We start from the raw sequence: 22,777 nt of genomic DNA, 5'->3' as shown, positions 1-22,777 counted from the left end.
AGCTGAGGTAGGCTTGCAGGATTAAACCCTGGATGTTATATACGTTTCTTGCAGAGTGCTGGAGCGGGGATAGAATAACGCTAATGAATAAATACCTTTGACACTAGGCAGTGTAATTAAAGTATATTGTAAAGCTGAATGATCTCTGCACTATATTTTAGTTGCACTGTCTCGTGCTCGAGTTTTTCCCACAATAGCAAGAAGGCCTTGGAAAAAGAAGCTAAAGCTATCATGGCAGCATTTTTAAAACCACGGTTGCTATTTTCCTTTTCTTAAAAAAAGGGAGCAGGTGAATGAGGATTAGTTAACTAACAGGCTTTTTTCATTCACACTGAACACCATAAGCTAGTCACCCTGGCACCAGCTGAAAGAGGCCATGGTGAAGGGAAATCCACAACACTTGGGAAAAGCAATTTCTTTTCTTTTAAAAAAATGATTCACCTTTTTAATTTTTTTCGGCAAACCTCTTTCCTGTCACTCCCCTCCCACCCCCCTCTTCAAACTATAAAAATGTTGGTGCATTAGTTGACTAAAGTACAATAAATAAGCAGTAAACACAAAAACATACTTTATTTGTTTCTTCTTTATACAAAATAAAGAAACTAGAAGCAAAAACTATAATACATCCTTCAATCCGTGTAGCCTCCAATAAACTTTCGGGTTTGAAGTGGTGTTTGCCAGAGACATTCAGACTTGGATCGCTTTTTTATTGGTAGTTTTAGTTATATTTCTGCCCAGTGGAAAACAAAACAAACCCCAATGGAAGTCTCTCCAAACAGCAGTCCTGCAGTCCTGGAAAGCTGAGCCAGAACTAACCACCAGGGGGCGCCTTGTCATCAGTGAAGGTTTCCTTTTGCAAGACACACCAGTTTCCATTCCCACCTCCATCACCACAAAACCAACCTTCTAATAAAACAAAATTAGTGGCTTACGAGGGGTTCCCCCCCTTTCCAGATTAAGATTAAAAAAGATGCAATTCTGGATAGAGCAAAAAGAAAGAAAGAAAGAAAAAACTCCCGCCTCTCCCCCGAAAAGTAGGAAGTTCAGTCAGTCAGGAAATCAGTGATCCAGTCCAGTCCAGCTTTGGTCCAAGAGATGCTGCTTCAGATACTTGCAGAGGTTAGTCAGCGCTGGCACGTCTCGGCACCGTGCCTGCTAACACGTGGCGAGGAAGAAAGACACTGAATGCGGGGAGCCCCAGCGGCCTGCGGTCCTGTCGGCTTGGGGCGTGGGGGGACCCCGGAGAATTTTGGCATCAGTGTCCGGCGGCCGGTTTTGGTTCCCGGTGTCTTAGCCGGGGCTGGGCCGAGGAGGCGGGATCTGCCTGGGGCAGAGGGATCCGGGGGTCCCCCGCGCCCCCCGCTGGCTGGCTCAGCCCTACCACACCGCTGCCTCGTTCAGCTCCTGGTTGGGGTGCGAGAGGGGCCCGCTGTAGCCGCTGTTGCTGGACATGGAGAAAGGGGGGCTGGGGCCGCCGCTGAAGACCTCGCCGGGGATGGGGTGCAGCGAGCCGGTCAGGCCCGGCTCTGGGCTCGGGGTGTCGGGGTGCGAGATCATGTCGGTGTACCTTTGGTTTTCGGAGGCGTGGTGTCCGGGGAGCGGGGGCTCCAGGGGCCCCAAGGGCGTGGAGCCGGGCCCTGAGGTCGGAAGGTAGCTGGAGTCTGCTGGGGACTGGGCTTGCGAGGGAGGCCCGTGGGGGAAAAAATCGTAGTTCCCGCCGGGCCCGTAGTAGTCTCCTTGGTAATCTGGAGCAGGGGAGAGAGAGGAGGGTGAGGCGGAGCCGGGGCGCTCCGGAGCCTCCCCAGCCCAGCGCAGAACCCGAGGGGTTCCCGGGACTGCCCGGAGCTAGCGGCCCCCAGCCTCCCAGCCCCAGCAGCGGCTGCGACCTGCCTGCGCGTAGGGACGCGCCCCGAGAGGCAGGCGGGCACCTCTCTGCAACGCGCACACAAAGGCGGCCGGGGGCCCGGGAATAGCAGCGCACTCGCCTGGTCACCCCGCTCCTTTGCCCGCAGAGGGGTGGATCACCCGTCTGGCCCGTCGCCTTCGCTCCACCGCAGAAGAGCAGCGCAAGAAAGCGACTCTCCGGTGGAGCTCGGTGATCGGCATTTATTTGCCGGCTGCTTCTTTCATTGGCTGCCCCCCCCCGCCCCAGTCTAGTGACCCCGATTGCCAGATTCGGTGATAAAAGCCAGGAAGGGATTGGATCAAACGCGTTGCTGGGGTCACACCATTATCTGGGGCCAGCAAGGTCTAGGATCAGAACCCGGCACATTTTGAGCAGTGGCAGAGATTTTTATCGGACACTTGCACGCTTTTTGGGAAGCCACCAAGCTGCAGAGTAGCCCCCGCCCATCCTGTGCAAAATAACAGATTAAATAGATTCCTAACCGGACACTCATGAGTGTACCCGCTAATAAAGCCAACGTCTTCCGCTAACCAGAGAGAGCGGAAATTCTCTCCGAGCGCGCAGAACGATAACAACGCGTCTAAGAACTGGGCGAGGGGGTCAGCGTATCATTTTGGAAAGGTTTTGCTTGAAATCAACAGGAGCGGATGGGGAAAGATGGCGTGTTTAATTCGATTAACCGCCTCGGTGACATCGCCACTGATTGAGCGGGCACCCTGACAAGCGAACACCCCCGAACACCCTCCAAAACCGCAGCATCGCAGTCGGAATCTTTGAAAATAGCGGAAGTCGCGAAATCTGGGACCTGATTAGAAACCGCTGGGGGCAGGAGTAGCTGAAAGCGCTGAATTTCTTTCCAGCCCTAAAACCAAAACAGTCTCCGGAATTGTAACTGATCGAAAATTAAAAAGAAGAACTAGAAAAGGTGTCACTGTCTATAAAAAAAAAAATCGACACTCAGAACTGCTGGGGGGGGTGTCTCTGTAGACACAGGATGGGGGGATTGTGTAAATGGCTGGATGGGGGGAAAATGTCTTATTTAGCTGGCACAGAAGAAAAGAAAAGGAATGTTTTTCCCCCGCTCAGCAATGACAGGGATGCAAGCGAGGGGTCGTTTTTCTAAGCCCCCGGCTCACGCAGCAGCCAGGCCGGCTGGCACCCCCCACCCCCAGCTAGGGCTAGCTCCAACTTTTCAGAGCCCCCCCATCCCAAATTGCCTTCAGTTCCCCCATCCCAGCACCCCATCAGGCGCCGCTAGGGAGAGATCGGCCGCCGCATGTGGGGAAGGGGCCGGATTTCCCGGGGCCACATGGCCCGAGCGGGGAGGGGGAGCAAAGAAGGAGGAAAGCCGCGGGGCCCGGCCCCTGTGATAGTGACCTTCCATATGCTCCGGGAGCGCGGAGGTAATTGGAACAAATGCCGTCTGAAAGAGGTACAAAAGGGTGCAGCTGGAGCTTTGTTCCCGGGCACACACGCGGGGGGGCGGGGGCCGGGCGGGAGCGGGGCTCTGTTCAGGCAGACAGCTTCATCACAATGGCCCTTTCTTGCTTGCTGCAGGGGTGCAAACTTGGCCAAGGACCGGACGGAATCTCTAACAGGGGGATTAGAGGGGATCTCGACAAGCTGAGCTCGCATTCAAGGCGAGGGAGGGCGGGGGTGTGTGCAGGGGGGGACCCTTCAAACAGATGCCACAGGAAGGGTGGCAAAGTCATGGCAACCGGCCCTCACCTTCCCTCCTACCCGCTGCCTTGGCCAGTTGGAGCCTTAGCGCGTTGGTTTCTGGGCGAGAATGATCCGTGATCGGTATCTCCAGGCCAATGAGCAGCAGGGGAGGAGGGGAGAGAGAGGAGGGCTGGAAGAAAGTGAAGGAAAGATGGAGAAGGGTTGGAAAGATGGAAAGAAAGAGGAAAGGATGGAGAGATAGAAAGAAGGAAAGAGGAAAATATGGAGGGATGGAAAGAAAGAGAAAGAAACGTATGGGGGATGAAAAGAAAGAAGAAGGAATGGAGGGATGGAAAGAAAAAGGAAAGGACGGATGAAAATGAAAGAGGAAGGGATGGAGAGATGGAAAGAAAGAAAAGGATGGGGGTTGGAAAGAAAGGAGAGATGAGAAGAAGGAGAGACGAGGATGGAGGGATGGAAAGAAAGAGATGGAGGGATGAAAAGAAGGAAAGAGACAAGGATGGAGGGATGGAGAGAAGAAGGGATGGAGGGCTGGAAAGAAAGGAAGGAAGAAAGAAAATGGTATGGGGGATGAAAAGAAAGAAAGAAGAAGGAATGGAGGGATAGAAAGAAGAAAAGAAGAAGGGATGGAAAGAAAGAGACAAGGGTGGAGGGATGGAAGAACGAGGAAGGGATGAGAAGAAGGAAAGATGGAGGGATGAGAAGAAGGAAAGAGACAAGGATGGAGGGATGGACGAACGAGGAAGGGATGGAGGGATGAAAGGAAAGAGACAAGGGTGGAGGGATGGAAGAACGAGGAAGGGATGAGAAGAAGGAAAGAAGGAGGGATGGAAGAACGAGGAAGGGATGAGGAGAAGGGATGGAGGGATGGAAGGAAAGAGACAAGTGTGGAGGGATGGACGAACGAGGAAGGGATGAGAAGAAGGAAAGAAGGAGGGATGGAAGAACGAGGAACGGATGAGGAGAAGGGATGGAGGGATGGAAGGAAAGAGACAAGTGTGGAGGGATGGACGAACGAGGAAGGGATGAGAAGAAGGGATGGAGAGATGGAAGGAAAGAGATAAGGGTGCAGGGATGGGAAGAGGGGAAGTCTGGGAAGATGCTGTATTTAAACTCCTCGGATCCAGCACGATTCCGCTACAACCCAGGGCTGTGGCTGCCCGGGCCCCCGAGCGCCTGCGGCGGGTTTGCAGAAGCGCGAGTCTAGCGGGGCGCTGAGTGAACTCCCAATATCCCCGGGTTTCGCTGCTGGGGAGCAGCGGCAGAGCAGGGCTGCCCGCGCCTGTCACGGGTTACTTTCTCTAAAGCCGCTGCTTCCTTTAAAAAACCCACCCAAGATATGTCAGGGCAGGAGCGCGCTCCATCTGCCATGCGATGTATTTCTACGGGAGGGAGGGGAAGACAAGGGAGCCCCCTTCTGCCTCCAAAACCGAACCGACACAACCACCCCCCTGCGCCTCTCCTCTGGCCGGGAAACAGCCCCCAAGCCGCAGGGAAGGAATGTTTCTCCTCCTGTCTGTGCGGCGGTTTTCATGATCATTTGCCAGTTATGGGTCTAAATCCGGAGCGTTTACTCCTGAGAGTAAACTTTACTCGGGCGACGTGTCCTGCAGAGCCAGAATCCGGGGTTGGCTACACCGGAGTGACTCCGGATTCACACCAGGGGTAACTGAGGTCAGAATCCGGCCCCTGGCTGTGGACAGGAGTAAGGTAACCAGGGCAGGACCGCGCGCCAGAGGAGTAAATTTACTCCCCTTAGTAAAGTTTGGAGGAGCGAACCCTACAGCATCCCAGCGGAGCTTCTCTGTGACGTCCCGCACAGTTCCTTGTGAAATCCGGAGCCTTCCCTTCCAGCACGGGACGGAGAGGGGCTTTAGCCGGAGATTAACTCGTCCCTTTCTCTTGGGAACCCCAGACTGCATGGGCAGCATATGGGTGCGATCTAACCCTAGGGGCACGGGAGGGAGGCAAAGCCGCCCCCCCCCCTCACATCTCCTCAGGTCTATGTACAACCTCCGAGTAGAAGGAGACACACCTGGAGAAACCCCGCTCCACGACTTCTCCGGGCTGCGGGGCTCCAGGCAATCCGACAAGGGCCTACGCGCCGGAGTTTGCTGGACTCGGGCGAGGTTCAGTTCAAGGCACAGAAGGTAACAACTTTACCAGACCCACAAATTCCTTCCCCCGCGCCCAGCCTGGAAAGGTGGTAACAATGAATAGAATCCGGAGCTAGCACTTTGGAAGGAAGAAGTGGCGTGAACCGGATTGGGAGAAAGCATCAAAACCTTCCCTTAAAAACAGACTCCAGAGTCTCCCGGCCAGCTACCACAGAGTGCGAGCAGCGGGCTCTCCCCTTTAAAAGACACAGTGAAATGCTCTAAAATGCAGTAGAGTTCAAACTTCAGAGGCTTCATTTCTAAAGGTGGCAAAAGAAAGAATAAACAGAAAGGAGAGAGAAAGAACAAATGACCCAAAGGAAAACAAAAGGAAAGAAAGAAAGAAAGAAAGAACCGTGATCAAATAGAAAAGAACATCGATTAACAAGAGAGAAAAATGAAAGAATGAACAATGATCAAATAAAAATTAACACATGAATGGATGAACAAGAAAGAAAGATGAAAACGGACAATAATCAAATACAAACGAACAATGAAGGGATGAACACGAAGGAAAGAACTATGATCAAATGCAAATGAAAGAAAGAAAAGTGAAAGAATGGAAAATGATCAAGACAGAAAGGCTCCTCCAGCCTTCATTTGTTTGCGCTGGGATCAGTGTGTGTTTGGTTTTTTACAATGTTTGACTACAAGGAGTGTTAGGAGGTCATCCAGGAAGTGATCCATAAAATGCTCATTACCTCCGTAATAAGTGTAAGGGGTAGAACCCAACATTTCAGACTCATCCAGCCTGCCTCCCAGCGGGCGCATGCGCCGCGGACTCCTGAAGAAGGCGTGCCTCCTGGCCCCCAGCGCGCTCAGCTGTTTCATTCGCCTCTCTTTGGACCTTCGATTCTGGAACCAAACCTGCGGGCAAATTAAACAACCTCAGCAACGTGGTGACAACACCCACCCCAAGCCCAGCTGTCTCCCAAGGCCCTGCCAAGCCACGCGGGCGCTTTGGAGGGGCAGGCACAAGTTGGATCATTTGTTCGGATCTGCCCGCTTTTAACCGGCCTGGCCCGCCTCTTGCACTACGTGTCTCTAGATTAATCGACTAACGCGCTGATTGAGCAGGGGCGCACGGATCTGCTGCGGTACACACATATACAGACAGAGCAGGAAGCTGGTGCTAAGAGCATGCCAGCTCAGAGGCGGGTTCCCTCCACATGATCGCCTCAAGACGTTCCATGTTTTTCCCTGCAGGATTTGCCGGATGAAAGCAGCAGCAAGTCACATCCTCCCCCCGCCAACTGACAGGCTCCCCGAAGATCCGCTTTTCCAATCTTTGGACAAACTGGGTACTTTCTGGACCCTTTACAAGAGGCAGGCGAAGAGGCTCTGAAGAAAAATGAGGAGAAACTTTCAACCGGGGGATTAAACTCGGCAGTTTAGCCAATGGAGCAGCTTGGCTTTGAATTAACAAGAAGAGGAGAGTTGCGAGTGAACTCAGAACCATTCAAGAGGGAAGGATTTTTGCACACCCTTGGAGAGGTTTATAATGAAGTGTGCTTCCTACCTCCCTCCCCTAAAGCCTGGAAGACATAGTCATAAAGGCACTTAAAGGGCGTTTTCAAACTACAGACAGCTGTGGGGGTGCCTGCTTTCCTAATCTAGCTATCCAGCCATCGACAAACACGTAGAGCAACAGAGAGCCAGAAATGCATAGCGATAAATGAGAACACAGACACCTAGATACATGAATGAATATGTACAGCGCCCGATGCTAAAGGGGGAGGGAAGGGGGAATTCTTGGACATGTTCCCATCTTGCAGATTTCAGAGATGAAATACAGAGCCCTTCATCCCCTCCTTTTGTTTGGCCGGAGGCAATTTTTTTTTCACACGCTTAACACTGTATATTTGCCAGCAGTACAGCAAAACCGCCATTGCGAAAATTACTTTAGCAGTAGTAAAAGACCCGAACATACTTCTCTGGTTCAGCTCAATCTGTCTTTGTTTTGGGGATTGTGTCTATCCCCCCTCCGCCCATTTCCTCGTTAATATAAACCTGCAGATTCTCTTAACCAGTTCTGTGACTATATCTTGTTGCAAAGTGTCAAGATAGAGACAGCTCTCGGGTTGACCCAGTTGAAAGGACTGGAGTTAGCAGGAAACGGAAGGGAGGCTGAGGCTGCAGGTTGACACCGTGCTTGGAAGAAATTCCCACCAGCTGTTGGCTGGAGGTGTAACCCAGCGCCAGATACAGCCCGCAGACCCAGAGTCAGGTGGGGACCGCTTGATCATTGTTTGGTTTTTGCTTCCATTTTCGTTGGCTTCAGCTCCCACTGATGTCACCCGGAGCCTTGTCATTGACCTCGATGGGAGCTGAGTCAGGTCTTTAGGGAACTTGGGTCTGATCCAAAGCTCACTGAAGTCAATGGGAGTCGCTCCACTTTGAAGCACTCACTCAACGCGCTGCCCAGAGTGCGTGGGGGCTCCAGCTCCCACGGAGGAGGCTGAGCCCCAAAGCTCCAGGCCTGCGTGGGTCAGCACGTCTGGCGTAAGGGCCAGCGCCAGAGGCTGGAGTCTTTCCATTGAGTTCGCAGGGCTTTGGAGGAGAACGCCTGAGAGAGGGACTGAGCGCTGGGTTTTGCCTGAGGACTCGCCAGATGAAGAAAACAATTATATAACTAGAGACAAAAATCTCTGATCACCATCGCCGTTACTAACAGTGGCCAATTACTAGACCTGTTATCATAATATTGACAACAGGAAATTGGCCTCTTGGCTAGGCAAGAGGAAACGTTCAGTATCCTAATAACCCCGCGAGAGATACAGTAAGAATTGAGCAGTGGGGTGGGGGAGAGGCGCCCTGGGCTCAAGTCCCAGTTTTGCCACAAGCCACATGGGTGCCCCTGAGCAAATCACTTCACTGCCTCATGCCTCAGTTTCCCCAGCTGTAAAATGGGGGGTTACCTCATTCGTAAAGCCTATTAAAGGGGCGTGCATAATGATTACAAAGGGGAGATATTCAGAGCAAAGATCTACTTGGCCTGACCTTTGTTTATATGCCAATTTCCTCCGACACTGGCGGCTTGCCAGATCCCTTTTCTTTAAATGGCACCATTTTCTCCCCCCTCCATCCCGCACTTCTCACAACCCATGGATCCACCTGAAGTCACACTGCTGCGCTTGGGACGTCACAGTCATCTCCATGGCGACAGGCTGTGATGTAACAAAAGGTGGCTGAGCGCTGTGACCCAATGGAGTGGGACACAGAAATAGCTAGTACAAGGGCTCGCTCCAGCTGGTTAAGCAGATGGCGATGCTATGGGCGGTCACGCTAGTCCCTGGTTTTGATTCTTTCTCCTATGCTGGGCCAGGGCCCCCCTTGTAGCCGGGCTTGTCTGTACCTGGATCACTCTCATGTTGAGCCCAGTCTCCTGGGCCAGCTGTTCCCGGATGTGCCTGGTGGGTTTGGGGGTAGCAGCAAAGGCAGCCTTGAGAGTCTCCAGTTGCTTGGCTTTAATTGTAGTCCGTGGTCCCCTCCTCTTGGTCCCCGAGTTCTGTTCCTCGTTCTCGTTGTTGGTGGTCTCTTTGTCCGAGGAGGTGGAGTTGTCTGTTTCCTTTGTATCATCCTGCATGGGGTCCTGGAGATCCGGGGACAAACTTCTGTCTGTACAGGAGGACACTGCAAGGGAGAGGCAGAGGGAGATGGATGACTCTGGACAGAGATGGGACCCTCACCCCCACTGTCCCTCCCAGGCAGGGGAGCCGAGGGGGTTAAACTTTTCTGGAGGCCAGATCCTCCTGCCTCTCTGCGCTAATGTAACATGAATCAATCACTCCCCAGTGAACACCACGAAGAGTTAATGAGGGGTCTGAATTAGCAGCAAAACGGGCTCCTCGGTCTATGTGGCAACAGGGACGCACTACACCCCTGGCCTTTTCTGCCACTGGAGCAGGCAGAGGGTGTGACTCCGGTGTGATTTACACCAGGGTGACTGGATCCGCATGGCAGATTTGCAGCCCATTGGCACAGAGGGAGCTGTCCCAGGCCCGAGGCTCCCACAATGGGGAAGGAAGCGCTTTCGTTTGGACCAGCTGAGCGTTTTCCTTTCAGGCACAAACCGAGCCACGCTGGGGGCCAAGAACCCACTGCCACAAAGCCTTGGCTGTAGCCACCTGGCCTCGGGGAGTTCATTCACCGCCTTGGCCCTGACTCATCCCCCCACGCTTCGGAGCCAGCGAACCCCTGACCCCAGGCTCGGAAATGGGCCCACCCCCAAACAGGGCCCTCATGTGAAGCCCGCCGGGCAACCTCTGCTCGCCTGGCAAGATGCAGCCGCAGGTGCTGAAAGGAGACAAAGCCCAGGAAAAGGGGTTGAGCACAGGCCACAGGCACAGACCGCTGGGCCAGTGAGGGCCCGATCCCGCCGCCCTGATGCAGAGACAACTTCCAAGGATCGGGTCCACAACGGGTGCTCATGTGTACGTGTTATGTCCACGCCCGCCACAATGAGACACGGACATAGCAGACTAACAAAGCTGGGGTATTAACATCCCTGGGGCTCTGGCGCCACAGGGGAAAGGCAGAGCGAGAGGAAGAAAGGGAGGAAAATCTGAGGAGTCGTGTGTGATTCTAGGGGAAAGGAAGGAAGTTTCTCAGTAGAGGGAGGAGGTGGAAGGCCTCGGAAGCTGTTAGCCCCATGGCAGTGAAGGGATCGCTCCCCTGATGGAGGGCTGGAAGCTTGGGGCCTTGTCTGGGTTCTCTTCGCATGTAAGGAAGCCGGGAAAATATCCCAGGCCATGGGCCTTTTTGTAAGATCGCAGAGCGTGGGTGGAGTTTAGGGGAAGGTAATGTTCCTGGCCAAATCAAACAGGAACCCGGAAAAAACCACCTGTCTCCCTAAACTCCCACACCCCTCTTCCCCGGACTGGTCACACGTTCCCAGCTGGGTCTGTAGGCGTAATTGACAAAGGCTGCTTTCCCCCAGCACCCGCTGAAGGTGCGGCCCGGATTTTGTTTAAAATGGAAATATCTCTTCGTTTTCCTCTTCCAATCCTGGAAGCCCTCCATCGTCCTCCCTTCCAGCCCCTTCTCCCCCTCCTCTCCAGTTTTCAGTCCACTTTTCTACTCTCCCTCCACCCTCTCCGAACCGCAAATATTTTGAGAAATAGGAAAAAAGAGAAAAAAAAGGGGGGGGGTAAACAGATGTGTGTATAAAGATCGAAAATGATAAATCGGGAAAGGATTCCCCCTCCCCCCAGCACACCCACGGTTGTGGGTATCCGACAGCTATAGCTCAGGTTGTATCTGGTGCCAGAGAGAGAGAGGGTGTGTGTGTGTGTGTGTGAGAGAGAGAGAGAGAGAGAGGCCAATACAAAAAAGACTTCCAAGTCCCCAAGTTGCTAGAATTTGCTGTTGGAATATGAAACTAAAACCCCCTCCAGGACGCTTTTTTGAATTCACACCTATGCTCTAAGGTCCCATACCGGATTAGAGGCTGGTGGAGGCTCCATACCTGAGTTGAGGCTCCCTTCCTTTAAGCTGGGCGAGTTCAAATAGTCCTCTTTGCAAACAAATTTGTTTTCGTCTATGATATAAAGTTCCTCTCCCGTAGAGAGCTGTTTGTTGCAAACCATGCACGTGAAACAGTTCAGGTGAAAGACTTTGCTTCGGGCTTTCCTGACGAGGTCGCTTGGAGAGATGCCTTGGGAGCAGCCTGCGCATTTGGTACCGAACCTCCTAAAAAAAGGAGAGAGAGAGAGAGAGAGAGAGAGAGACTGGAGGAAGATAAACACCCGGGTGCTTAGCGGCCCGGCCTCAGAGTCCCCTCCAGTCTATAAGTGTCTCGTCCCCAACTGCAGGCGCGTGGGTGCAGGGGGGCGAGAGATGAGGCCATTAAAGCAATTGCCTGGATTGCGACAATGCAAGGAAAGCGGATTTGGTTGCCTGCAAAATGCGTGCGCAAAATTATTCCTCTCGTGGCCAGCAAAGCGCGTCTCAAGCAGCCCAAGAGAGGACTCGCATTTCCGTGTGAATTTCCTTTTTTAACTCCATACAAATGGACACTCCCTCACCCCCACTTTAATAGTTCCGTCTCCACGGGAAATATTCTGGGGTGTCTGTTTTGTTTGGTCCCTCCCATATCCGCCGCAGGTAAAAAGCGGGCCCGACCTTACCTAGAGCTTTGGCTCAGACACGGCGCGGAGGAAGGAAAAATCCTTCTCTCCGGGGCGCCCAAGTTGGGAGGCGAAGGGGCCATTTTCGGAGCTGTATTTTGGGGCAGACAAAAATGGGGCGCTAGATCGCCGCTCAGCAGAAGGCGAGGGAAGGGGATCAGGTTCCTATATACGCGCGAGAACGCGTGTGCTCCGGGTGGGCCGCTTCAAACAGCAGCCACGAGTCGGTGTAAAAATAACGACCCGCTTTGATTTCGCGGGATTTATGGAGCGATTTTTACACCCCGTTGTATGCACCGAAAAGCTGCAGAGTGTTTGCATGCTTTTGTCCGGCTGCACTTCGCGAGGGCACAGGAGGTAACCAATGGATCTTCCCGCACAGTCATAATTCGTATGAATATTCGTGTCCTCTTCAATGATGTCACATTTCGGCCAGTAAATATCTAACCAGGACACTTTGGTTAGCGGGGTGGTTAGACCCAGAAGAGAAAAGGGGCTGCTTATGGAATTCAAAACACTGATGGGGAGAGGGGATGTGAGGATCCTAAAAATGGTCGCCCCCTTCCCCACATCAGTGCTGAAAATGGTTCGAGTTTTTACCTCCTTTTCTTCCGCATTCCAGACCCCTCCGATTTATTTATTAGTTGTTATTAATTATTATTATTATTTTGCATTGCAGAAAGGGTATATTATCCCTAGTGAATGATGACTATCAAGCAGCAGGATCCTACCTGTATTTTCAAAGCAGATATTTTAGTTTCCACTTTGGGGCGTTGATTCGGGCTCCCTAGAGGTTTGGGGGCACTCGTGGAAGTGGGATGGACGATGGGGAATAAGGGGAGAAATAAAACTGTTTTTTTCCTCCCTTGTTTAAACACAACTTCGAACCGCTTCACTTTCCATGACGTTGATTTAGTGAAAACATTAGAAGTCATAAGTCATTTTTTTTGGTCTTATCCTGGAGCCTAATTGGCTCATCTGCACCTTATCAAAAATCATTAAAGGCATTTAAGGAGTTGCAGCGGGAGGGGTGCTGAATGCACAGGGGCCATTAAAAGTAGTTTACATGTGTAAAGGCGAGTGTGACACTTAACCTATTGAAATTCACCTTCATCAGGGCCTACAGGACTAGGAAAACTGCCGTCTCCCCCCCTCTGTATTAATCACCCCCTGAGCTTTTCACCCTTTAGCTAAACAAATGCCCACATTTACCTCAATTACAGCCAGAAACAAAAGGCCAAGCGATATTTAGGCCGATTTTACATTTTCAATGAGTTCATTTGTTGATTTAAAAGAAAAGGGGTGGGGGGGGGTGCGGGACAAGTTTGCTCTGTGCATGCACAGCCAATTAGACCACAAAGTCTTGCTAGGAACTTTAGTGTGCGTTTGAGAATTCCCAGTTAAGGCTGGAATGTTGGGGCAAAGGAGTTTAGGGATGTCCCCCCATATTTCGCTCTCTCTTCTCTGTGCACTTTAGTTCGGATTGATTCCGATTTCTGCTCTGCCTCTCCGCAATACAGGTAGCTTTGTTTTTAAAGCCCGGGGCATTCGAAAATCAGTTTTCTGCTGAGAAAAGTTTTATTCTTCTTCACTCCAGAATGATTTGTTTTAAAGTAACCTACAAACCCGTGCCCTCTGGCCTGGCGTCCGATCAGCTCGGATCTGGCTCAACCTCGTGCATATACCTAAATTAAATACATTCGAATCGGGTTACCGAGCGACCAAGGAGCCTGCCTCCCCCCCCCAGTTCTAGGATCTTCCCTTCTGTACAGAAAACTCTGAGGAATATCGCAAAAGGAGGAAATTGACAATAGATACAACTGATTTTAAAAATCACTGAAACCGATCTGGCGGGCTGATAATAAATGGATACCCACTATGGGAACATATAGGGTTCCTTTGGGGCATTGGAGTGGCATATAGATCTGACACCTTTTGCAGCATGAGGAGGCCACAGCAACTGTACCAATTACCGACAGCTCTCAGCGTGTGGCTAGGAAGCTAGGCACAGCACCGAAGTAGGGTATCGCTAGATAACCTTGCCCCGCTATGCTAGCCAAGCAGTTGAGGAAAAGGTTCGTCTCCTTCTTGCGAGACTTACCTGAAAAAGTCGTTTTTGCAGTAAAGCTTGCCTTCCCTGGAGAAGCATTTCTCAGTCAGGTTGCACTTGCATTCACAGCACTGGACGCATTTAATGTGCCATGCCCTGTCCAACACGTTCAGCAGAAACCTGTCCAAGATGGGCCGCTCGCAGCCTGCACAATGCACCATCATGACCTCCGCAGAGAAAGGCGAGACCGGCAAACTAAAGCAGAAGGCAACCCCCACCCTGCCGCCGCAAGCGATCGCAAGGGAGGGAAACGGAGAACGCCCCTGGCAGCTTCGTGCCTTCTTCTCCCGGGCGCCCTGAGGGCAGGCGAAAAGTGCCGCGGGGGCTTTCCAGACTCCCTCCACTAAGGCCGAGGCCTCTCTTCCCCCACGCCCCTCGCACCTCTCCCAGCAGGTTCAGTGGGGGGAAGCCGAGCAAAGATATCCGGGGGGGTGACTCTCCCGGTGCCTTTCAATTTAGCAGCATCTCGGCCTGGAGCAGCATCAGCGCCTCTGTGGAAGCAGCCGGTCCACGAACGGGATTAATAACAACACACAATGATCAGAAAGCCAGGAGCCCCTCGTTCCTTCGCGTAGAGGGCTGGTTGGGACTTTTCTCCACTTTCACGCTGTTCCCATCTTCAGCTTTGTCTCCCGGTTTAGTAATTCGCGCATCCTTATTCAGATTTGGTGACGTCTCGCAGAACGTAGAGAGGCCGAGGGCCAATGAAAAGGCAGTGGCCATGGCAACCTCTTAATTTATAGCATATCTAAATTGGCTCCAGCCTTGTGCTTGGCACAGAGGGAAAAAAACAAGGCACCACTATTGTTCAGTAGTAGGTTTTACCTGGTGCGGGGGCTAAGTAAGTATTTACCCTTTATTTTGTTTGCATGGGTGGGTGGGTGCAGATTTGAATTCTTTTTTTTGCGGTGGAGGGGGGGGGCTAATATTTTATCTTTCTCTTCTGGGGGAGCTGGGGGGAATGAGACCTCGGGGAGGTCACTGCACCTGCAAAACAAATTCTGTTTCGCCTCAGTGTCAACAGAAAGCCGGTGAAAGCAGCTAATTGCCTCTTTGCATAAGCAGAAAAGGTAGAAATTCTTGCTCTTTTGTCAAGTAATCTCCATGAATCCAAATAAAAAAAGAGAAAAGCCAAAGGACCCCGATCTAGGGGGTGTTTAGGCCACTGGCATGCTGAGGGGAGGGCCCCCCCAGGAGAAGGCAGGTTCAGACAATGTATTGGGATGAGAAGTTATCTGTTTTGTACTTCTCAGATATGAAGGTAATTGACCCCCTGCCGAGCGAGTTGGCCTTTGTTATACAGATTGGTGGGCTGGGGGGGCATTTAAAAAAGTTTTACTTTGAGTAATTTACAACATCTTTAAAACCAGAGTCAACATGAGAACGAAGGGAGGAGAACAGGAAAGCAAACCCCCTTTGGAAAGAGAGAGCCTTGCTGTGCTTGTGCTGTTGTATATGATTTTTCTCTTTAATTTCAGGTCCTGCGGACTTTTAAATTGCCCAGTCACCTTGTGCGCAAGGTGATGGCTCGAACGAATTAACCTTTTTAAAGAAATGTTCTAGAGCTGAAAATATGTCTGAGTTAAAATAAAAGTTGTTGTCTTGAACTGCTAGACAGATAGATAGATGAGAAGGTATAGCAATAGATAGATGATAAAATGTTGATAGATCATTTATCTAATTGCTAGGTAGATGAGAAGCTATAGCAATAGATAAAATAGATTAGATGATAAAATGTTATTGATACATGATCTAGCTAGCAACAGAGAGATTAGAAGGTGTAGACAGATAGACAGAAAATTAGATAGATCAGAATGTATAACCAGAGTGAAGAATGTCTATAGATGGTTAGGTAGATGGGAATGTTTGGGGAGGACATCTGAGAAGGTACAGCAATCGATATAGGATAGATAAGAATAAATAACAATAGACAGATTAGTGGGTGTAGCCATAGATGGATAGATGGAAATACAGTTAAACAGATACAAATGCATAACAATAGTGAAGAACCTCAAGATGAGATTTTTTTTCCCTAAAAGCTCTACTCTAGGAATTTTGTGGGAAGTTCTCGGGCCTGTTACACAGCAGGTCAGACTAGATGTTCACAATGGTCCCTTCTGGCCTTGGAATCTATGAATCTATCAGTGTACAGGGATAGACAGATAGAGGGGTGGATGGGGATAGATAGATTGATAGATCTCCCTAGAGTTAGGTGAATCTGTATAGCTATAGAGACATCAGTACATTTCACTTAGCATCGTTGGATTAATATACTTGTTGAACCTAATAAATCGAATATTTGCAAATGTTTCAGTAAGAGCGCATTGAAAGTATGTAAATCCGAGTTTTGGAGACAGGTATTTCAGTTAATCCATCCACAATGGCTTAGCGAGCGAGGCCGGCTGCAGCTGGCTTGCTAAACAAGGAGGGACGGTTTGTTTGCAGGATTTGGTTGTTTTTACTTAGGTGTCTGGGGGGAGGAGGGTGTTGGGAAGGCCGATCCCCTGCTTCCTCCTCCTTTTGTCATGTGAGGGACAAATGACAATGCTGGTACAATAGATTAAGTTATAAGGTTCTCTTGCTCCGTCCGTGTCCCCCCTCCCCATTCCCAACCCCCTCTAGAAGGGGAGGGCCGGACAAGTGTTGCACAAAGCCATTGTTAATAGGAAAGTGCCCAAATGTTTAGTTAGTCATTTCATTAAGTCTGGTAATGAAGAGACACCAATGTGGAGAGCAGCATTTTTTCGGGAGCCGTGTGGGGCCAGGAGCGGGTGAGGGGCAGAGTTTAAACGCAGCCCAGAGCTATCTTGCTAGAAATAAAATAATCTCTCTTGCAAGAGCCTGAACACCACCAGCAAACGAGGTTCGTTAGAAACCCAGGTGAATGTGCAGGGAGAAGCCCTTCAGTCAGCTGCATCGCTGGCTCGAGACTCCAAGAGAAATAGATTCCCTTGCACACTTACTAAAAACCTTTCTTCTAGGGCAAAGCAATTGGCTTGAGGTTTGGTGATACCTTTCTCTTTCTGCCAAAAGCAAAGGAAAATAAAACCCCTTGAGAGTCTTCCCAGCCTTCTTTCAGGACCGCGTTCTGCGAACTATTTGTAGGCACAGAGGTGTCTTATTGTTCGTTGGTTTTCTTGTATTTTTAAAAGTCGGGAGACCAAAAACGTGTCTGACACCTTCTCGGGACGTCAGAAAACTGTATTTCATGAATGTTTTGCACTAGTTAATATGTCAATAGGGAAATTCCCCATTGTAGCGGAGAGGTGCCCCTGGTAGGATAAATAGAAGTCAATAGCCATTAATGTTCTGCGTTCAATACATAAACAAACGGATCATTCGCCAGAGCAAACAGCAGAGTCTGAAATTCACGAACAGGGGAATAGTCTCGTGAGGGGGGAGGGGAGAAAAATCGGAGGGAATATTTTTACAGTGGTTAAGTCAAAATATTGTATCTCGGGGCAACACGAAAATTCCCGTGGTTTTTTTCGGTTTTGTTTTTTGCTTTGGAATGGAATAGTTCTTCCTGGAGATACAAAGCAAATGTGTGAATATTTCAAAAACACACAGACACACAATTTTTATACACAAACACACACACTAAATCAAACGCATGTATATATATATATACACACACACACACACACCCCTTGGTCTCTTTGCTTCATTGTCTATGTACATATAAAATATTTACTAATATATAATTTATAAACATATGTAGTCTAAATCCGCTGCTGTTACATATTCATACATACTTTACTATACACATATTCACACACATTTGCTAGCTAACCTAATATAACAATTATCCTGATTTTTCACGTTTATTTGGCCACATGTCTAATATCCGAACACTTATACCTGCGCACCTTATATAGTCATCACATTTCACCCACCAGCCAGCTCCCGGAAAGCTGCTCCGCGCTCTAGCCAGATACCCACGCCAAGAATTTATTTTACCATCGTGTGCACATAACACCAGCAGGAAAGGCCGCTAAAGCGAAGCCTGCGGGTACTTTGCAAGGTCCGAGCTATTCTCGGGGGCTGTGAGTGCGTTCATTTACCACGAAATAATTCACACTGATTGTCTTATGATCGGAGCCCTTCCTCCACCCACCCTCTCAAGGAAACGCACTCCGGAAGGACTCGTAGTTGTGATCTTTGATATGCTGCAGGTGACCCCCCTCACATGGAGCATTTTAACTCCAGGGACGTTAAAAGTATAAATGAAAGGAGGCGGATTGATTTCGGTTTCTCATTAATCCCGGCCACAAACGAACTAGGCTGAAAACTTCCCCCCGAGCAGCGCGTACGAACTACGCAGTGTGTGGCTGGCATCTCCCTGCCCGATGTTACGGCGAAAGGGGAGCCGCTGGGGCAGACAATTTCGCAGGGTTTGAACCATAATAAGGGGGACCGCTCTGCACTCGGCCCTGCAGAGACTGTGGACGAATAACTGACCCGGATTTAAATTGCCAGGGTATAAAAGGAGAAGCCAGCTAGCTCCATTATTCAACTCGTCTTAGCTCGATCTGTAAGATACAGACGTATAATACACATAGATATGTACCCGTCTATACACACATCCGAGGTTCATTTCAGCCTATATTCATCAGACTGCATATATTGTAATTCTCCCGTTATCATTTTAATATATTATAAATATTTTCTGATGACTACAGGCAGAAATGAACCGCAGAGATGTGTGTATAGACGGTTATATACGTACAGCTGCATTTCAGATTATATCTGTTCTGTGTTCTTGCGCCTATTCTATACAAACACACGCATACATCCTTATATGCACACTAATCTAGACTCATGGTGAGTTCCTTTGTATATTTGCGTGTATGTACCAATGCAGAGAAAGACTCAAAGAACAGAACTGTGGGCCAAGAACAGTGCAAATAGGGTGTTGTGTCTGTTAGAACCACATGCTATATACAGATAGATACAAACAACATGACACCCACACATAGTATTTTCTCTCTCTCTCACATACACACACGTTCTTTCCTGTTTCCTCTCAGGCGAAGTTATCCTTTCTGCGCAGTAAACGTGTCCTCTACAGGTCCCGGGTCCAGTCCCTCTATGTCACCTGGTATTTATTTTGACTGGTAATGTGGAGAATAAATATGCAGTCACTGTAGCCTGGGCAATCAGCACCTGCAACTAGCAGATAACAGCCGTCATTTGGTTCTGTGGCTTTCCATCAGCCCGGCCCCCCCTTCCCCTAACTGCTTTCCTCAGCAAACCCTTCTTCCCCATTCGCTTTGGGAAAAGGGGGTTGCTTTCTCTTTCGGAAATCTCCCAAGTTATGCCAAGTATCAGAGGGGTAGCCGTGTTAGTCTGGATCTGTAAAAGCAGCAAAGAATCCTGTGGCACCTTATAGACTAAACGTCTGTTAGTCTATAAGGTGCCACAGGATTCTTTGCTGCTTTTACAAGTTATGCCAGAAACCAAAGCCCCAGCAAGGACTATTGGGCACATTACCCCTATGCTAACAGTGGTGACAGATGGTTATTCAGGCAACATAATGTCCTCCTATATGTAACTAATAAACCTATTGTGTCTTAACAGGGTAATGCATGGAGAAGCAGTGTCACTTATACAAGATGTTGATGGAATTTACTATATAAAAAAAATCCCCTTTCAAGAGTCAAGTGTATCAACATTACAACACAACAGACGGCAGAGGGATAAGTAAAACAGACAAAAGACAAACAAGATAATAATCTGTTTCCAATCAGTTAAGCCCTGTAGAATTTGTAATTTGCAGTTTGCATATTCCCCCTTGCGTTTTGTAATTAATTATCTATCTGTTAGGATGCTCCACAGACGAGTTTGTTGATATTTCATAGCTGGTTTTTTTCTGGTCGTGGTTCATCGTCAGCAATGGGCTATCTTAGCCGTGTTACTTTAAACAGCAGCGGGTTGACTTTGTGCAGGGGAGTGTTATTCTGAAGACAAGCTCCCCTCGAACAACTGGGAGGTTTGAAACACTATTAAAAAAAAAACCCGAGAGACAGAGTCCCCCATTTTGCATTGAAATTGCATTTGCTCCTTCTTGCAAAAGTGGCTTTGGTAGAAGCATTGGAATAATAGCTTGGAAGAGGGCGATGTGAAAGCCATTTGAGTTCGTTGGTAACTTTGTGCAAACCCCCCCCCCACACTTGCGTCATTCGAGAGGCTGCACATTTTTTTGCATGATTTTCATCATTAAAATCTCCTCCTTTCCCCTGGTAAAGGGACGGTGCAGTTTTTAACATTAAACAAACCCAGCAAGAATCTCGTGGCTGGGCTATAGGCGCTTTCTGAGTGGCTGCGTTGCAAATTGTAAATTTAAATTGCTCACAGGATTCATTACCTCCTGCGTTTGATTTCAGCCAGCCGTGAAAAATTGTACTGGTGTACCACTGAGAAAGGGTTTTGCTGCAAAGAGCCGGAGTCTAATCACCAGCTCTCTCTTTCCAACAAAAGTGTAATTATTTTGTTTTGGGTGTAAATATAACCCATGGTACAAAAAAGATAAACCTCCAACAGCGTCTGAATGCATTACAGGAGCGTTTAAAGAGATCTGTCCTAAATTAATACCAAGGTTAAAGGAAAGGCAGCTGGGGAATTTGGAACTTCAGTGCGCACACACACACACACCACTGCACAATGCCAAAACAACAGAACGCACTCACCTCCACCCTGCAAAGTAATAGCACTGCATGCCTTCCTCCCCCAGTATCCATGCATACAAAATAATAACACACAAAAGACAATAATTCCACTGCACACAGAAACAAACCTACGACCAATGAACTATAACATTCCTACATTACGCAAAACAAAGTAATAATAATATGCAACCCCATGGATGCACCCAGAAAAACCAATGACACCACACTCGCAAGCAGAACAAGATAACACGTCTTCACATAATAACTGCACACACCACCCATGCACAAACAAAACACAATGATACCACACCCCCACAAGAAAATAACCCACCCTTATATGCACACATATACAAAACAAAATAATTGCAGTACCTCCCCAATGATTGCAGCACACACATGTGCAAACACAAAACAAGATAATTATACTGCATACAAGACACACGTGTTTTTGCACAGGGTGGGGCATATGTATTTATAAATGTGTAGTTCTGAAGGTAGCATTCAGATTAGTAATTTACAGCAAAATATTATAACAGATTTTTGCAGTTAAACATCTGTCCAGAGGGACCGCTTTCCCCCTGGGTGTGTACATACACACTTTTGCAAGATCTCTCTGTCCAGCCCAGAGCATGTGTTTCTCTGTGTCTTTCCTATGGTCTCTCTCTATAGGCTAAATGCAAATACAAACGGGGCTAATATTTGATAAGAATCTGGAAGCCCATCAGCCATTTGGAGCTGGGCAGGTCTGCACTGTTAGGGAGACTTTCTCCTGCAGCCTCTGAATTCCAATCCGATTTTCTTTCTTGGCATCTTCCGTCCTGGGTTTTTTTAATTTCTAGTGTCAGGAAAAAGGGGATGGAGGCGGGTGGGAGGGAAACCAAATCAAGTACATTAAATCCTGGTAATTAATTGTCTCCTTAAATGGGCATTTCTTTCACCTATGAAATGAATGTGCCACCGAGACAAAAAGGATTGGGGGGGAGGTGTCGTTTTTCCTTTCCTTTATCTTTCTCTCTCTGCGAGCGGCCGCGGGCTCTCCCGCAGAGTCTGTTTCGGAGGAAGATGTGGAAAATGAAGGTAACAAACTAAGCCCCAAACAGGACTTTGAAAGGCGCAGGGCTGAATTACTAGCGCCGGGGAGAGAAAGACTCAAACAGACCAAATTAAATCAATACCGTTTGAAGAAGAAAATCGGAAGGGCGAGGCACAACATGGCTTTCCCTGTGTTTTATAACCGGTGTAAAAATCGGATGCACATTAATGCTGGGATCTTTTTAAAATAAACAGCTCGCCTGGATCTTTGAGAGACATTGCTCCTCTGCACGCTTCGTTTGCTCCTCCGGGGTGGCTGGATTCGGATTTAAGCAGCTGGTGTATCCGGCGGGCTCGGGAGAGGCGGGGGGGGGGGGAGGGAGACGCAAACGGTATTTTAGGGTAATTTCAGTTACTTACTTTGAAGCTGTCACACACACAGAGGAGCAATGCATGTACTCGGTGCATCTTTCAGCCTTTTCTCTTTCCCCAAACACACCCCACATTGGTTGAATGAATGTAAACATACGGCTGTTGCCCAGATATATTCTGTAGGGCAGGTCACCGAGACCTATAAATCCCTTAATACGGATCCTATTATAATGCTATTCCACATTGTGTATCAGCCTCTATCCAGGCGCGTGTATAACACGCATGTGTGTTATGCAGAGTAGTGTATAGGTGTGTACACACACAGAGCTATACACAATTGTCATTCCATTCAGTGACAGCTCCTTACAGCAATCAGGCCTGTTTCTCCTTTGGGGGCTGTTTAAAAAGGCGGAGGCTCCCTTGGTTGGCATTCCTGGGGAACCAGGCCGGGCTCCTGGACCACTGGCCTCGTTTGACCCCGACCTGCCTTGCCCTGCCAGCGCCAAGAAGCGAGGTTTGGGGGTAGGGGGGTCGCCGTGAGCAGCACAAGGCGCTCGAGCCCCAGTTACCTTAGCGGCCACGAGCCCCGCTGCTTTGCGTCCAGGCTGCGGGCCGGGCGAGTGGCGCCAGCGCCTCTCCCAAGCCTGCGGCCGGGAGACCTGACAGCGCAAGTGGCCCGCTCCAAAGCCTCGTCAAGGGGAAATCTTTCCACTGACTTCAAC

The 22,777-nt window shown here is 49.4% G+C and overlaps 1 protein-coding gene across 1 annotated transcript; it reads right to left on the bottom strand.

Moving 5' to 3' along the window:
* Positions 1–555: 555 nt before the first annotated feature.
* On the bottom strand, positions 556–14,300 carry LHX5 (LIM homeobox 5). Its single transcript, XM_030582864.1, has 5 exons — positions 13,975–14,300; positions 11,213–11,436; positions 9,101–9,378; positions 6,447–6,612; positions 556–1,745 (listed from the first exon to the last, which is right to left on the bottom strand). The coding sequence occupies exons 1-5, from the start codon at positions 14,145–14,147 to the stop codon at positions 1,378–1,380; spliced, it is 1,209 nt and encodes a 402-aa protein (XP_030438724.1). The 5' UTR covers positions 14,148–14,300; the 3' UTR covers positions 556–1,377.
* Between the last annotated feature and the right edge of the window lie 8,477 nt (positions 14,301–22,777).

The sequence above is a fragment of the Gopherus evgoodei genome, chromosome 13, assembly GCF_007399415.2.
Source record: "Gopherus evgoodei ecotype Sinaloan lineage chromosome 13, rGopEvg1_v1.p, whole genome shotgun sequence".
In the NCBI taxonomy this organism is placed as follows: domain Eukaryota; kingdom Metazoa; phylum Chordata; order Testudines; family Testudinidae; genus Gopherus; species Gopherus evgoodei.
The sequence above is the reverse complement of the archived record's forward strand: the minus strand, read 5'-3'. Positions and strand labels throughout refer to the sequence as shown.